This window comes from Ammodytes marinus (genome assembly GCF_949987685.1).
Source record: "Ammodytes marinus genome assembly, chromosome: 23".
NCBI classification, from domain to species: domain Eukaryota; kingdom Metazoa; phylum Chordata; class Actinopteri; order Uranoscopiformes; family Ammodytidae; genus Ammodytes; species Ammodytes marinus.
The window spans coordinates 4,716,606-4,732,436 of record NC_137227.1 but is presented as its reverse complement, the minus strand read 5'-3'; the positions used below and the strand labels follow the sequence as shown (position 1 = coordinate 4,732,436).

At 41.4% G+C, this 15,831-nt stretch overlaps 1 protein-coding gene across 1 annotated transcript in view; it reads left to right on the top strand.

The window, feature by feature from the left end:
* The window catches only part of LOC307269430 (ADAMTS-like protein 1), a gene marked incomplete at its 5' end in the record, with an annotated part of 96,575 nt that overhangs the window by 68,193 nt on the left and 12,551 nt on the right, over nucleotides 1-15,831 (top strand). The window contains 12 exons of the mRNA XM_080052398.1: nucleotides 1,029-1,074; nucleotides 1,442-1,678; nucleotides 2,863-2,989; nucleotides 3,256-3,330; nucleotides 5,015-5,172; nucleotides 8,831-8,942; nucleotides 9,176-9,314; nucleotides 9,785-9,835; nucleotides 9,923-10,127; nucleotides 11,576-11,723; nucleotides 11,818-11,902; nucleotides 14,260-14,564. Coding sequence (XP_079908524.1) covers nucleotides 1,029-1,074; nucleotides 1,442-1,678; nucleotides 2,863-2,989; nucleotides 3,256-3,330; nucleotides 5,015-5,172; nucleotides 8,831-8,942; nucleotides 9,176-9,314; nucleotides 9,785-9,835; nucleotides 9,923-10,127; nucleotides 11,576-11,723; nucleotides 11,818-11,902; nucleotides 14,260-14,564 — 1,688 coding nt within the window. The remainder of the gene's footprint in view (nucleotides 1-1,028; nucleotides 1,075-1,441; nucleotides 1,679-2,862; nucleotides 2,990-3,255; nucleotides 3,331-5,014; nucleotides 5,173-8,830; nucleotides 8,943-9,175; nucleotides 9,315-9,784; nucleotides 9,836-9,922; nucleotides 10,128-11,575; nucleotides 11,724-11,817; nucleotides 11,903-14,259; nucleotides 14,565-15,831) is intronic.

Here is a 15,831-nt window from a genome sequence, read left to right as displayed (position 1 = left end):
ACAGAGTCTTAATGTTCTTGCCATGCCACACACTTCACATCCCCTCCCCTCCCCTCCCCTCCTCTCTCTCTCTCTGTCTCTCTGGAATAATACTGTAAAAAAAACCTCCAGCCCTGGTTCATCCGCGAGTCCAAAAAAACTCTGCAACGTTGCCTCCAATCACGATTCCAGATTAGCTAAGGGCCGATGACACTGGAATTCTTCTTAAGTTTCCAATCTCAAACGAATATCCTTTGATTGGTTTCCACGGGGCATCTCCAGATAATTGGCCTATCATAGTCAGCATCGATGGTTTATCATCACTCGGCATCAAAGCACAAAGTTCTCCTAATTCTCAATAAGTGGTTAGCTCAATAATCTGGGCAAAGACAACTGCAGACTGTCATGCAGGGGGAGTCGGGGATCCAAACTACTCCAATGTGTTCAGCAGACACGGCTTGGAAAGGCCCCTTCTGTGTCTGCTTTACTACTGTGTGTGCAGCACCGTTGCTTATATAAAGCAAGAATTTGTTTGAAGACTGAGACAAATGAGGATTTAGAGTTATATTTTACAATATTTGGTCCTCATTACTTTTTACAAGTACCGCTACGCTATTGAAATCAAATGATGTACACAAAGGCATGATTTCCACTGGGGATGTGGGACATTTCCTCTCTCTCTCTTTTCATGAGCACAGCTGCACTCTGTCTTGTTTTCTTCATATATCGCTATTTGATAGATTGATGTAAATGCAGGGAATAACAATCCCATCGAAACCGAACATATAGAACGTCCTTGTATTTATGCACGGTCACACTGTGTGAATTAAGACTGTTGAATCTTTGCTAACCCACCACAGACACCGTGTTTGTGGGTTGCCACATCATCACTGTAGGATTTTCAACTGCTGCTCAGCACTTCAAAAAGCCATTTTTCGACGGTTGTAATACCAGCTGTCTCGAGGGCCAAGATGATTGATGTGCATTGTGGTTTGTTTTATCATTCCAAAGCCAGTTCACCCACATTGTTCATTTTGTCTTCTGTGTAGGACCTGCGAAGGGCAGAATATCAAATATCGCACATGCAGTAATGTGGTAAGTCTCAAACTCATCTTTTATGTAATGGATGTCAATGGAGCAACCAAGTGTTGTTCTTTTATTGAAATAAACTGAAAATGTGATTGAGAATGCAATGTGGCGGATCTGCAAATATCACCAAGGTTGTATGGTTAAAAGTGTGTCATTAAGTGATCAATGATCCTGTTGTTTGAAGAGAAAGTGAAGAGTTGTGGTCGGGGTTAAACACAGTTCTGCTTTCACTACATTGGCATTCAGCACAAAGATTTGTGGAGAGACACACCTCTTTCCACAGCATACCACTCATTTCTATGTAACAAATGAGTCTTTGAACTTATTACAAAAAAATTCTCTTGCTATTTTTTCTTTTTTTTTTATCCCTCAGGATTGCCCCCCAGATGCCGGTGATTTCCGCGAGCAGCAGTGTTCGGCGCATGCGGACGTTCGTTTCCAGGGCCAGTATCATGAGTGGCTCCCCGTGTCCAATGACCCGGACAACCCCTGCGCTCTCAAGTGCAAGGCCAAGGTATCTGGACTTGTGGTGGAGCTGGCGCCAAAGGTGCTGGATGGGACTCGCTGTTATACCGAATCCTTGGACATGTGTATCAGTGGAGTCTGCCAGGTAGGAGTCCATATTCATTTCTTTCTTTTTAATTTATCTATTGTGGAAATCACCAGAAGCCAAATCACAACATTGCGGAGACATAATAGAGAAGTTAACCTACTCCTTTAGATTTATGTTTCAACTCTTTAGACATTTGCACATTTTTTCTTGGGGTCCAGAGAGAGATGTCTTGGAAACCAAAACATTGTGTTGTAAAGAACAGTCTCCTAGCACTGTTTTGTGAACAGTCTTGAAGAGACTAACAGACTTTAAAGAACAAGGACAACTATGCAATGCACATAAAGTATTTATGCACTTTTGATTGATTTAAAGCTTTCCATGAAACATAAAAAACATCTGATTTCTGCAGATACCATCGTTTGAAAAATTGGTTTTTGAGATAGCCTAACATATTTAGATTATTATGAGAATAAATTGTAAGGTTTTAAAGTGTAAGACAGAATACAGTAGATAATTGGCCATGAATAATAATAATTTTAAAAATTATATTTATTTACTGGTTAACATGTTGTGGCGTTATATTTCATTGAAAGCAATAGCTAAAGAGTAAATCAATCCAGGGAAAGCCATACACAGTAGATTGACCTGCAATGCTTATAACATCATGCCATCTGCTTTACAAATGAATACCCAATGAGAATCATTTTTTGGAGATTGGGCTTTTGACTGACAGTTCGGGAAATAGTTTACACTGGATTCTTTCCCCGGTTGAATGAAATTACATCCCAAGGCATTGCATGTGCTGAGACACAAGGACTTTCATACCCTCTCCTCCCGTGCTTAGACTCGCACTGCGGTTTTGGTTTTGTATTACCGACAGAAATTGAGAAAAACTGCATCTGTCAACTATGGATGGTTGCAGATAATGTTTAATAGAAAACAATGGGGGGAGATTTTTTGAAAAACCCAGGATCAATTCAAAGGGGATGTTAAATGCTATGTAAGATACACAAACAAAAGATCTGGTATGAATAAGGAAGAAACCAGTGGGTTCTTTAGATCATTATTGTAACATTTTCTTTAATAAACAACATTTAAAAGGTCTAAAAGAACCAACATGAACATTCTTTCTGGGATTTTTTTTTCTTTATTCTTGACGCATAAAACCAAAATTAAACTTTATTTAAAAGTATACCTTTTAGGTTATGTTTTCATTGTTTAACTTTCTCTGTGTATTATAGATTGTAGGTTGCGATCATGAGTTGGGGAGCACAGCAAAGGAGGACAACTGTGGCGTGTGTAACGGAGATGGCTCATCCTGCAGACTGGTGCGGGGACACTACAAAGCCCAGCATGCTTCAGGAAAAAGTAAGTACACTTTGCCTGACCCGGTTTATTTTTCTCTTTGAAAGTAACACAATTACTTTTCAACTTATTAGTGAAGAAAACTACACATTTGAGTTGCTGTTTGGGTGCATTATGGGAACTGTAGGACCCGGGGAATAGTGGTCAACTCAGTACCATTTCTTTATTAACTAAAAGTAAGAATATTGTGACCATTGCTGCATTGATTTTGCCATTTTTGTTGTATTAATCTGTTATAATTTTTCTCCCCGTGTGTGTTTTGTCTCAAGCTGAGGACACAGTTGTTCTCGTCCCCTACAAGAGTCGTCATGTGCGCCTCGTGCTGAAAGGCCCGGATCACTTGTGTAAGTCCTGGTAGGTCCAGGGTGCCCTCCCATCCAAAAACAGTTGAATATGATATTTGTATTGGCAGTGTTTGCGTTGCCAAAATACCTGCACATTAGACACGGGTGCTCGGCATGTGTTATTGTGAGTTTTACTGCTGGTCGTGTTGTGTTTAGATGGCTTGTGATGCAAAGGGAACGTTAGCTTGTCATTCTATACGTTACACTCGCTTGACCTTGTGTATTGAATATCTCGCTCAAATAATTAACCTTTTATCCCTTACTCCAAGATAAATTACATTTTGGGCTCTTTTTGGTTTGAAACGTAGCTCGGAGCTGAATAATCAGAAGAGGTATTTTTCTTTCTAGTAAGTAAGTAAGGCTTCCAGCAAAATATCACTGGTGTCAAAGTATTGGCATCAAACTCCCTACTGCATCCAATCGATAACAAATGTTCCATCTCTGTCCCTATTCTTTGTATTCCACGGTTGGTTTACAGATGTATCCTGAGCCGTGCCAAAAATAACTTTTCTGAATGGACACAACTTTTTATGAAATATTTCCCCCCCCCCCCCCCCCCACCAGTTCTGTTTGGCACTTGAATTGTAACAATGTGCCTACAGATGGTGACTGCTGCTGGTTACTGCTTATTCCATCCATAGTGACCCAGTTGGTTTTGTTTGACTGTCTGTGCTATAGAATCACACAAGAGCCTATTAGCCCAGGGTTCAAATAAGGTCAAAGAATGGGAAATCTCACTGATTTTATATTTTATTTGCTGTTGTATTTTGTTTTAAAGGTGGATTCAGTGATTTTGGATAATGCTTGTTGTCAAAATCACCTTTTTGTCAAAATCAGTAAATGTATCCTAACGATCCTCTACCTGTCCGTACTGTGTAACAGGCACGTTGCTAACAAAGTACCCTTTGTTTACATGCCAGTTTACAGAGCCTAGGCTGTGTATAAACACTGGATTTTTTAAAGGTGACGTAAGCGGTTTATTTATGTTAATATAAGTGTTAAATCGCTCTTTATTCATACAGTGATCATTTACAAAATGTGCGCGTTTCATAAAGCCGATCTCTCAGTCAGCTGCTCTGCATGTAATCGGCAAATAAACTTTTCGGGGGATCCCGAAATTAATGTCCAATCACAAGAGAGACCGCTACAAACCGACACCCGTCTCACTCATGGTCTCACTGCCGGTGCACACCAGAGCGACAGATGGGTGAATGTGTATGCGCCTACAATGGCGGAGCAGGTAAAAATCCTTTCCGATGTCTGTTTTGATGGTTTTTATCATGTTTTATCACACTTATGGATCTGAGATTATGCTAGATAACTCGCTGCTTGAAGACCGCAGTGCATTAATGTGGTGACGTAGGGACGAGCGAGGGGACTGCTAACTGCAGTAACTGACAGGAAGTTAGCTAAAAGAACCATTCCGCTTACAGCACCTTTTAAGGGCACCCACATTACAGACAGGGATCAGATCAAGAGGAGATATTCACTGATTTTGGAAAAAAAGGCATTTTGACAACCAGCACCTTTTTAAGTATACTGACACAGCAATGATGAAACATGTAGAATTTGTGATCCTCATTTATGAAAGAGAAACCAAAGTCTTACAGTGTGTCTATAATGAATGTTGTCCTTGTTATGACTATATTGTGACTGTGAAGTGTCTTCTGTGTGTCCCCATTAGACGTGGAGAGCAAGACTCTACAGGGTTTGAAAGATGAACTGGTCTTTGATAACACAGGCCAGTACCACCTGGAGAACACCAGCTTGGACTTCCAGAAACTCTCCGATAAGGAAATCCTGAGGATCACCGGCCCACTCGGTGCAGACTTCACAGTCAAAGTAAGAGCTTAGATTTATCCATGCAAGTGACCCAAAACATTATCCATATTTTATATTAACAATGTCTCATTTAACTATGTGTTTGTTTGTATAATTTTGTTTACATACCCGCCGTTAACAAACCAGTTTACAGATTCTAGGCTGTTCATTAACACTGGATTTTTTTCAGCGCACTGACAGTAAGTACGGGTAGCGGATCTTGAGGAGATTTTCACTGATTTTGCCAAAAAGCGATATTGACAACAAGCAATCGTCATTTATCTATATATCCATGTGAAAACCAAAAATATATATTTACTGGTTCAGAAGTTTGGGCTTTAATGTGCATTTGGCCAAAGAGTAAATAAATCCAGGGAAAGCCATACACAGTAGATCGACCTACAACGCTTATAACATCATGCCATCTGCTTTACAAATGAATACCCAATGAGAATCATATTTTGGAGATTGGGCTTTTGAGTGACAGTCCGGGAAATAGTTTACACTGCATTCTTTCCCCGGTTGAATGAAATTACATCCCAAGGCATTGCATGTGCTGAGACACAAAGACTTTCATACCCTCTCCTCCCGTGCTTAGACTCACACTGCGGTTTTGGTTTTGTATTACCGACAGAAATTGTAATGTTGAAGTACTTTTTACAAAGAGAATGAACCACCCCAATTTTCAACTTAATGCAGCTTTTCAGATTAGGGCCTTTTAAGATCAATGCTTTATATGTACAGTACAGCCTGCAACTTTACCATTTAGTTTAAGTTCACTATCACTGCTCTTAGCATTATCTCCATGCAGCAGACACTTGTTTTTCAAAGCAAACAATATGATACACCCTTTATACTCTACCTGTCCAGCACCAAATGCTAAACAGATAGTGTTAGCAACTATAGCTGGTGAACACAATGGAGCACTTAGAAGCAGAAGAGGCAGGTATTTCCCTCAGGAGTTTTTTTTCCATGGCTGTTCTCAAAATGGCAGTTTAAGCAATGCAAAGCTCCAAAAAATGTTTACCTGCAGCCAAACTGGACTCCATAGAGGTTCCTATTTCATGACCTACTGAAAAAATGTCAGGTGTCATTCAGAGTTCAAAGCCGATTTGATTTTGAATGATTAGATTAGAAGATATTTGTGTGTGTGTGTGTGTGTGTGTGTGTGTGTGTGTGTGTGTGTGTGTGTGTGTGTGTGTGTGTGTGTGTGTGTGTGTGTGTGTGTGTGTGTGTGTGTGTGTGTGTGTGTGTGTGTGTGTGTGTGTGTGTGTGTGTGTGTGTGTGTCTATGAGTGAGACGTTCAAATATGAAATGCTAACCACTTTTTCTTGATATCACTGAGAAATGTTTTACTACGAGTATGAGTCCATAAATTCAGTCAGAGGAGTATAGATATTTTATTCACAATGCCATGACACAATGGCTGCAACATTTTATCCCGTTTTGTAACACACACACACACACGCACACACACACACACACACACACACACACACACACACACAGACTATTGCCAGTGGGTGGACATTATAAATGATACGGGCCACAGACTGGGAAACGCCTGTGTAAACTTCCCTCCCTCATAAACACAAGTTAGGATCGGACGATAAATAGAAAATTCAGGAGACAGAAATACGAGGAGCTATAAATGCATTATTCTCTAATCTGTTTGGAGGCCCTCTGCCAATTCATATTGCCAGGCTGGGGAAGGTTTGGACCATTGGAAAAATCACATTAAAAAGTTGCCAGACAGTCTTCCCACTGGAAACACGCAAACGTGAATGAGTGGCAGTGGACTCTGATTTATATGTGTTGCCGATATAATTCAATCAGTATGGTTTGGGGCACGAGGTTAGCGAGAAAAATGTTTGATGAAATGAAATATTCATGGATCTTTGCAAAATGTCCAACGAAACACGCACACCACACATGTGACACACATGGCCGGATTCCTATATACGCAGTGTGTATTCTTTATCTTCTCCAAATAGTCCACTTTCCGGTAAACTTTCCGCTATCACTTCCTATTATTGGCAAGTATCCTGCTACAAGCTGTGTTCAACCTTTTCAGATGTGCAAGAAACTGACTGGGTCAAATTCCTCCGAATGTCTGTAAATAGAATCCAGTATCTTCAATGATTTGTTGGCGCTGTCAGTGAACTAAGCTACTATCATTTCAGCTGCATCAGCCTTTTCCCTCCGATATGACACCTTGACTTATTTGTTTTCAAGAACCTTGATCCCACAGTAGCCAAATCCAAATATAACAGTTCTCATTGTTTTCATATTTCTAACTGAAGGCTGGCTTTCAGAAAATCATTTGGAAACACAATTTTCACAGATAAATGGGTCTTTTGTAGTCCATAATACCTGTATTAACTTTGGCATGGTCTGTGATGTAAGCCTGAAACAACTGCATTCATCATTTCCCTCCCTCCTACATTAGCTATACATAACGAGTACATTTATTTTAAATCCATTTGGTCATGATAGTTTTCTGGTCAGACCAGCAGAGCAATTTGTATTGGAAATTATGAATTAGTTCATGTCAATCTTGAATAATCTATGTTAGGTACATTCAGTAAGGACAGGACGTATTCATGAGCAACGTTAGAAGTTTCAATACAATTCATGAAAATGAAGTAATACATTTTTGTTTTGTATGTTGGAGGGCAGGGAGTTCATGTTTCCCTATGTGAATTTTTCATAGTCCCCTCCAGTTGCTTATGGCAGCTGCATTGACCACTAGGGGGCAGAAAGACATCAAATCCAACCCACAACAACAAAACTGAATATGTATATACAGTTTATATCAGATAGTTATATTATTAGATCCATGGAGAATTACTTTGCCATTTAGCATTGACTAGCTTAGCTGCTAGTACTTGCTGGGGTTTAATTTGAAATGTGTGTGGACTTCAAACTGATTGCTCTTTCTTAAACCAGCCCAGTTGGAACTGAACTGTAGCTAAAGGGGCAGCTGAACTGAATTAAGAACAATGCTGATGAGTAATGTTGTACCACCCGAAAAACGGTAATTAAAGAAATTACTGTCAGATCTGTGGTTTTCCAGATCAACGACCATATGTCCAAAAGTTCTTCTGAGGATGATGCAATGATTTGGTTGCAGACAACACAGGGTTTTTAGGCCCGTCTTCAAGCAAAACCCATCCGGTTCTTATGGCTAATGTTAGCGAGCAATGTTCATTTACTCACCGAGTGCAAACACATATTGACACAAGGGCATTTTTAGCTGTATATTTACTGTTACATTAGCCCTAGTTTAGTCATCAATCTAGCCTCCTGTCAGACCCTCCCCACTTTCCGTCCGTTAGCTCACTGCAGCCCCTGATTGGTTTTTGTAGTTGTTGACGTCAACATGGATCCATGAATAAGCTTGTGAGATACGTAGGGCTAGATTGACGACTACGTGAACCAATCAGTAGCTGCCTTCCACTTTAAGGGATGAACGTTAAGTCAGAACGCGGGTCTTGATTGGCCAGCTCATTCTGTTTTCTTTTGAGTTGAGCTTCAATAAGTATATATCTCAATGTTAAACTATTTGTTCAACACATTCCGGTTACATTCATCATCTTAAAGGCGTTTCATGATACTATCATAACAGAAACAAAGTGGTCAAAATAACTTTTCAAACCATGAATGCTGTTCTCCGTAGGTGCAGTTTGCCAGTGGGGCCGACAGTGTGGTGCAGTACATCTACTATCAGCCCATCATCCACCGCTGGAGGGAGACGGACTTCTTCCCTTGCTCTCTCACATGTGGTGGAGGTAAGCATGGAGCATTGGGCACTAAGTACTTGAATGTATAGCCAGCAATATTGAAAAGCCAAGTGACTGAAAGCTGTGATGCCAACAAGTTCTCTATACTATGGCAGATAAATAATAATAATGAAACGATTAATAACATGCTTATTTCTTCTTCACCAAGAATGGTTCTGACGGGTCGTTTTTGTATCAGTTTCTGTGTCGTTTCTTTGATGTGTTTTTCTTTCTGTCTGTAGGCTACCAGCTAACCTCTGCAGAGTGCTTTGACCTTCGAAGCGGACGGGTGGTTGTGGATCAGTATTGCCATTATTACCCAGAGAACATCAAACCTAAACCCAAACTCCAGGAGTGCAACATGGAGCCATGCCTAGCCAGGTTAGAGACCAGACCTCTGGGGCTTTTCAACTGGACAAAATACATTTCATTTTAACCAAAGACATGCATGATGGTGATCTATCAAGAGTCATTTATATTACCCTCATCTTAGAGGTTGAGTCAGTGATTCTGGAGAAGGCTTCTAGTCAAAATCACTTTCTGTCAACATCAGTGAATATCTCCTCACGATCCGCTACGTGAATGTACTCTGTGTCTGGTGCGCTGAACAAAATATCCAGTGTTGGTACACAGCCTAGGCTCTGTAAACTTGCATGTAAACAAAGGGTATGCTAAAAAGGGGGCCACCTTAACTAGCAACATACCCTCTTACAGTATTATTATTTTCAGCGTGCACTCAGTACAGACAAGCTGCGTGGATTGTGAGGAGATATTCACTGATTTTGACAACAAGCATTCTCAAGAATTACTGACACCAGCTTTAATTCCCTTCATTGATTCTGCCTTTTCAGTGATGGCTACAAGCAAATAATGCCGTACGATCTCTACCAGCCACTGCCTCGGTAAGTATTACTCATGACTGTGAGGTGATGAAATGGTGACACAAAAACAAATCAGTGACCTCATAGCTTACCCTTTTGTGATGTCAGATGGGAGAGCAGTCCCTGGACCGCCTGCTCTACTTCTTGCGGCGGAGGCATCCAGAGCCGCTCTGTGTCCTGTGTGGAGGAAGACATGCAGGGAGTCATCACCCCCACGGAGGAATGGAAGTGTCTTTACTCCCCCAAGACAGCCATCATTCAGCCCTGCAACACCTACGACTGCCCCACCTGGCTGGCACAGGAGTGGTCCCCCGTAGGTGGCCCCTTTTTATTTAGCCAATTCTGTTTTTTTAAGATTCATCGTTAGTATCAAGTATTTCTTAAGGCAAGACACTGCAGGTGAAAAGGGTGAAATGTTTAATGTTGGATAGAGCCAGAGTTAATTTAATTCTATAAATCAAAAAATACCATGTCCAGTTCTTAAAATGCATTTTCAGCATGTTTTTAAGAAGAAAATGTATCATAGACCCGACATTTTACAACATATGAAGAGATCTTTATGTAATAACCTTCCAAAAAGTGCTAAAAAATTTCTATAAAATTTTGAGTTGAGGTGCTTTAGAAGTTGAGATTTTTGGTTCAGAGTATTGAAAAGAACGATTTTTTAGATAGTGGCCGTAAAAGATGGTTGTATAAGAAATACAAACAGAAGCAAACAGACATGATTTTGTGAAATAAACACAGAAATGTATGTTTTTTTACCTTTTATTTATACTAATATGAAAGAAATGTTACAAGCAAAATAGCCAAAAATCTAAAAAAATTGTCCAGTGCTTGAAAGAATAGCGTTTTTGCCTGCAGAGTCTCGCCTTAAACATTCTTACTTGCTGTTATCTCTACACAGTATACTTCATTGATTACAGTTCTTCTTTTGAAGTTTGTGTTCTGTAGCTGTTACCAAGTCAAATATTAGCAAATGATTCATATGTATTTTCAGTCTGTGAACCACCACAGTGGGTCTTAATAAGCACATGGAGTCAGATGAAAAGAAAAAAAAAGCACAGGATTACTTGTCTCACGGAGAAACTTAAAATATATCCAAGCGACCATCTGACCTGTAATTCTGTTGTTTCTTCAGACATTTTTCAACATGACAGGAACATTTCCATCTGCTCGGAGTTAAAACCTCGCCGTGTGATTCGGAGTAAATTTCCTTCACCACCCGTGCCCTTGAACACACCATCCAAAACATACCATGCTTTAATAAATCCCCCTAAATTCAACAGCACATATGGACTTCTTAAACTATTCCTTTGCCAAACACATCCAGTTTATCGAGGTGGCACATCTGGATCATCTAACAGCGGCGTTGCTATTACAGTAACCCCATAAATGTCCCATACATCTTCCTCTTGGGGATTTGTCAGCCTCACCAGCACAGGCAGAGGGCCGGGGAGAGGGAGTCAAATTTGTGGCCCTCTACAAAAACCTGGGACACTGTTTACCTTGCACATTCTTCCCGGTGAACTTGCCTTTTTAAAATGCTTGTTTTGGCTCACAAAGTTCACCCCTGTGCGGAGAAACTAGGCCCCTGCATGTCTTTAGTGCCCTCGAGTCTATGACTGAGACTTTCTGTAGAGGGATGGAACCATGGGAGCAACTTAGCACAACACATTAGACTTTCTATGTGTTAAAATGATCATGTGTTATTCAGTCATCTAAGACTATATATCCTGAGCTGTCCTGTCCCCATCCCCGCAGTGCACTGTGACTTGTGGCCAGGGCCTTCGCTACAGAGTGGTGCTGTGTATCGATCACCGGGGGCTCCATGCAGGAGGCTGTAACCCCACCACCAAACCCCACATCAAGGAGGAGTGCCTGGTGACCGTTCCCTGCTATAAGTCCATCGGTAAGTTTCCAAAGTGCTTTTCGATGTTTTTAACCACAGGGTTTGTATTGATTTCTGACCGGAAATTTCTATTTATCTTGTGTTGTTCGACCAGATACGCTCCCAGTCGAAGCAAAACCTGTGTGGCATAAGCAGGCCATCGAGCTGGAGGAGGAGATCGTTGTTACTGAGGAACCCACGTGAGTGCCATACACTCACATCATGCATGCATGCGCACACAAAATAGAAAGGATTTTAATTTAATTGGATCACAGTGATTTCAAAATATCTGTATTTGCTGCTTCCTTCTCCTGCAATTCAAGCTTTAAAATATATATAATTCACCTTGCACTACAACCATCATTTTGTAATGTACTGGTATATTTGAATGTTCTGTTGAAACCATTACAGATGATAGGGTCTTATATCACAAATAAGTTAAGTTAAATAATAACTGCTAAAGCTGTTGATGCCTCTCAAGCACATGCACAAGTTTGTTCTTTGTAAACCTTGGTATGCTAAAGGTTTGTGTGACAATGGGGCAGGGCAGTTTTGTCCAGTATTGTCACCTCTAAATGGATATGCCGTGTGAGGTTATTTAAGGTAAAAGTGGAGGCTTAAGGTGAAGGTTTCAAAAACATATCTTTTTGGAAGGCAGTGGAATGGTTCAGTCACTGGCTACCAGCATTACCTCAACAAGCATCACAGGTTCCAGATGTTCTAGTCCCACAGATCAGTTGACTAATATAAAGGCCGTCCTCTGAAGATGGACAATGTTTGGACTCCACCCAGCGCATTGCATGACTTGTATTAGCGACCATGTTAGCCAGTTTCGAAACATCTGCTCCTTGGACTTATCTTTGGAGCGAGACAGTTGGAGAGGGAAAGAGATAGAAAGGCCAAAACATATGATTTTGCTCTATAGCGTAAAAAAAAAAAGCATGTCTTTCCCCTTAAAATCACACAAATAGCTGCGTATAATATGCAGTATATCACAAGCCAACAACAATATCTGCCTACCATATGGGGCTAGGTTACGGATGTGAGAGGAAAGAGGAAAGTAAATTCCTGTGTTAGACTTATTGCACCTCCATTGCCAGGCCTCATGCCTGCCCCCCAAGCCACCGCTGTTTGACTGCTTGAAGAATTAAAACAAATATATGTTTTAAAGCTCGTCCAAAAATGTTAAGAAAAAATTCTCACCGTACCACCACCATGAGTAAATACAATATTCCACTGATGCAAATTTAATTGATATGATTAACATTGGGGGCTTTGGCGGATGTTACAGTAAAATGGGTTTTTATTTCGTCCGTGAATGAAATCAAGATTGTTTTTGAACCGACAGATGTACTCAAACTGCGCATGAAGATAAACATTTCTGTGGGTTTGCTTGTTGACTTTGTTGCCTGTGTTCCAACGTCTCAATGCCGGTGATTGCTTTGTTTGTGCTGAACGCAATGAGTCCTTGAGCACTTGCGGAGAGCCAACTCTGCCGTAATTATGAGCTCTTTATCGAGGCATCTCATAAAGCAGCGGGGTGCGTTTGTGTTGTGGTCACCCTGCTGCTCAAACAAGGAAGAGTTCTACAATGTCAGTAGTTCATGCCTCTATGGGGATACGTGTACACCCGATAAAGCATGCTGTGGGCAAACACATGGTTGCCAATGTTGGCTTGACTGACCTGGGTTCAGAAACAATTTTTCTACCAATCAAATTCCCGTTTGGAATAAAAACAATACAAAAGAGCAAACAGAAAAGTTACTCCATTTGATGTAGTGGTGGGAATTTGAAATCATTAAGCTCGGTCAGGTTGTTTTGTTCATTTCGGATCAATGGATTTGTAGTTAATTCCCTTATTTTCTAAGCAAAGCATCGCCATTCATAACATTGTGACATTCAATGCTAATTCCGACGGTCTGCGGGGTCGATTGCAATTTCAGTGTATATATTGCTTGCACAACCCCTCGTGCAAAGCAAAATGTTGCCATGTCAGACGAACTGTCTTTGAAGCCTTTTTGTTTGTGTGAGTGTGCATTCATTAAAAAGTTCAATTCTCATCGAGAGTATCGAGTTAATCTCAAGATCAAGCAGGATTCAAACATCTTCCTGTCTCACACTTTTCCAGTTTTGCTTTTTATTTGACCTATGTTACATTGAAGGGTTGACAGTTCAGCCTCTTGAGTCCTAACTCTCCGCCGACCCCGACAGGCCTTTGGATATCCACGTACGCTGATGATCTCCAAGTATTTCCTTCTCTCATTTATCTCAAAGACGAGGAAAGGATGCGCATGAAAGCCGTTTATCCAAGACCGCCTGTTCCCCCTAATGCCTCACAGCTGTTCAATTAACCACAGCAGAACTGCATTTCAGAAATGCTTAGTGAGTTTATGATCTTAACAGTAAATGACTCTGAGGCAAATCAAAAATGCAACTGCTTTTCCAAGCCTGTTTTTTCATAGGTATGTGAAGTACACTAACCAAATGAAAAGCATATTGGTTATAATTGTATGCGTGCGGGTTAATCATGCCTGCTGGCTCTCTCTTTGGTCTGCAGCTTCATCCCTGGTCCCTGGCAGCCCTGCAGCAGGACATGCGGTGCGGGGACCCAGCTACGCTCCGTCAAGTGCCAGGTGATGCTCTCCTTCTCCCAGACAGTTGCTGACCTGCCCAGTGACGAGTGTGAGGGCCTCAAACCTGCTACGAGGCAGCCCTGCTACCGCAACCCCTGCTCTGGTGTCCTGGGCAAAGGAAGAGAGGAAGAGGAGGTGGAGGAGGAGGAAGAGGAGACACCCAGAAGAGAAGAACTGCACGACTGGGAGTATGAGGGCTTTACGGAGTGCTCCGAGAGCTGTGGAGGAGGTAGGAATGATCGTTATTGACCTCTCTGATATCAGACAGTAAAGCAATAGAACTAGGAAGTACAGCAATGTACCCAGATGAAATGTAGTCATCAATTCTGGACAACGCTCGTTGTAGAAATCACTTTTTGTTAAAATCAGTGAATATCTCCTGACCATCCACTAGTGTGTGTACTGTAAAAACAATCTAGTGTTAATACACAACCTAGGCTCTGTAAACTGAAATGTTGCTATAGGTGCAGTGGGCCGGTCCGAGTCCCTTTGTCTACATGTAGGTTTAAAGTGCCTCTGGAGACTTTAAATGTATGTGCAAAATTTAGTGGTAAACCATCTAGAAATTGTTGAGGCCAAAACGGTGTGAATATTGCCATCCCTAAAGCCATGCTGATGCAACCAAAGACATTGTTAAGAGTCCGTTAGATCTTACAATAAACCCATCACATGATATTCCTTTATTGTATAAACACAGAAAAATCATTATATCTTGAAGGGAAACCCTACTCTGTCATCGTCGCTGAACGTTTCCCATTTCATTTTTTTGTATTTCAAATGCACAGTCACAGCAGTAACCTGTGACCTCATGTCAGTCGATGACTAAAGCCATGCCACACTCGGCTTTGAAGTCCAAGTCAGTTATGTGATATTGGGTGGTAATGGATGGAATACCAATTTTAACCCCTAAAGGTCAAAACGTCACCGACTCTCATGGCGGCAGTGAGGGCTGCGCCAGACAGAGACAGCTTTCCCAAACATCCTGCCAACATTCATAGAGGCCCACTTTAATCTCCCCCTACCTCCACATCCAAGCCTGTATGTCGCCTGAATAGTGTGTCTGTGTGCTTATGTCTGAAAGTGTTACGTAATTTCTGCACACAGGCTTTGTGTGTGTGTGTGTGTGTGTGTGTGTGTGTGTGTGTGTGTGTGTGTGTGTGTGTGTGTGTGTGTGTGTGTGTGTGTGTGTGTGTGTGTGTGTGTGTGTGTGTGTGTGTGTGTGTGTGTGTGTGTGTGTGTGTGTGTGTGCGCCCACTCTCACCCAAACCCAACAAATTCCCATTCAGGGATGATTACAGAATGGTATCGGATGTCACACACACACACACACACACACACCCCAAAGCTTGCGTTCCTGTGGACCATCACACCACTGTGGCGTTTGAAGTTGCTCGCTTCACTGTTATTGTGCCCAACATAAGAAGCAGACTCCCAGATTTACGTTACGTTGCTTTTAACGTGACCCGACAATCACACCCTCTTAAGTTTATCCACAG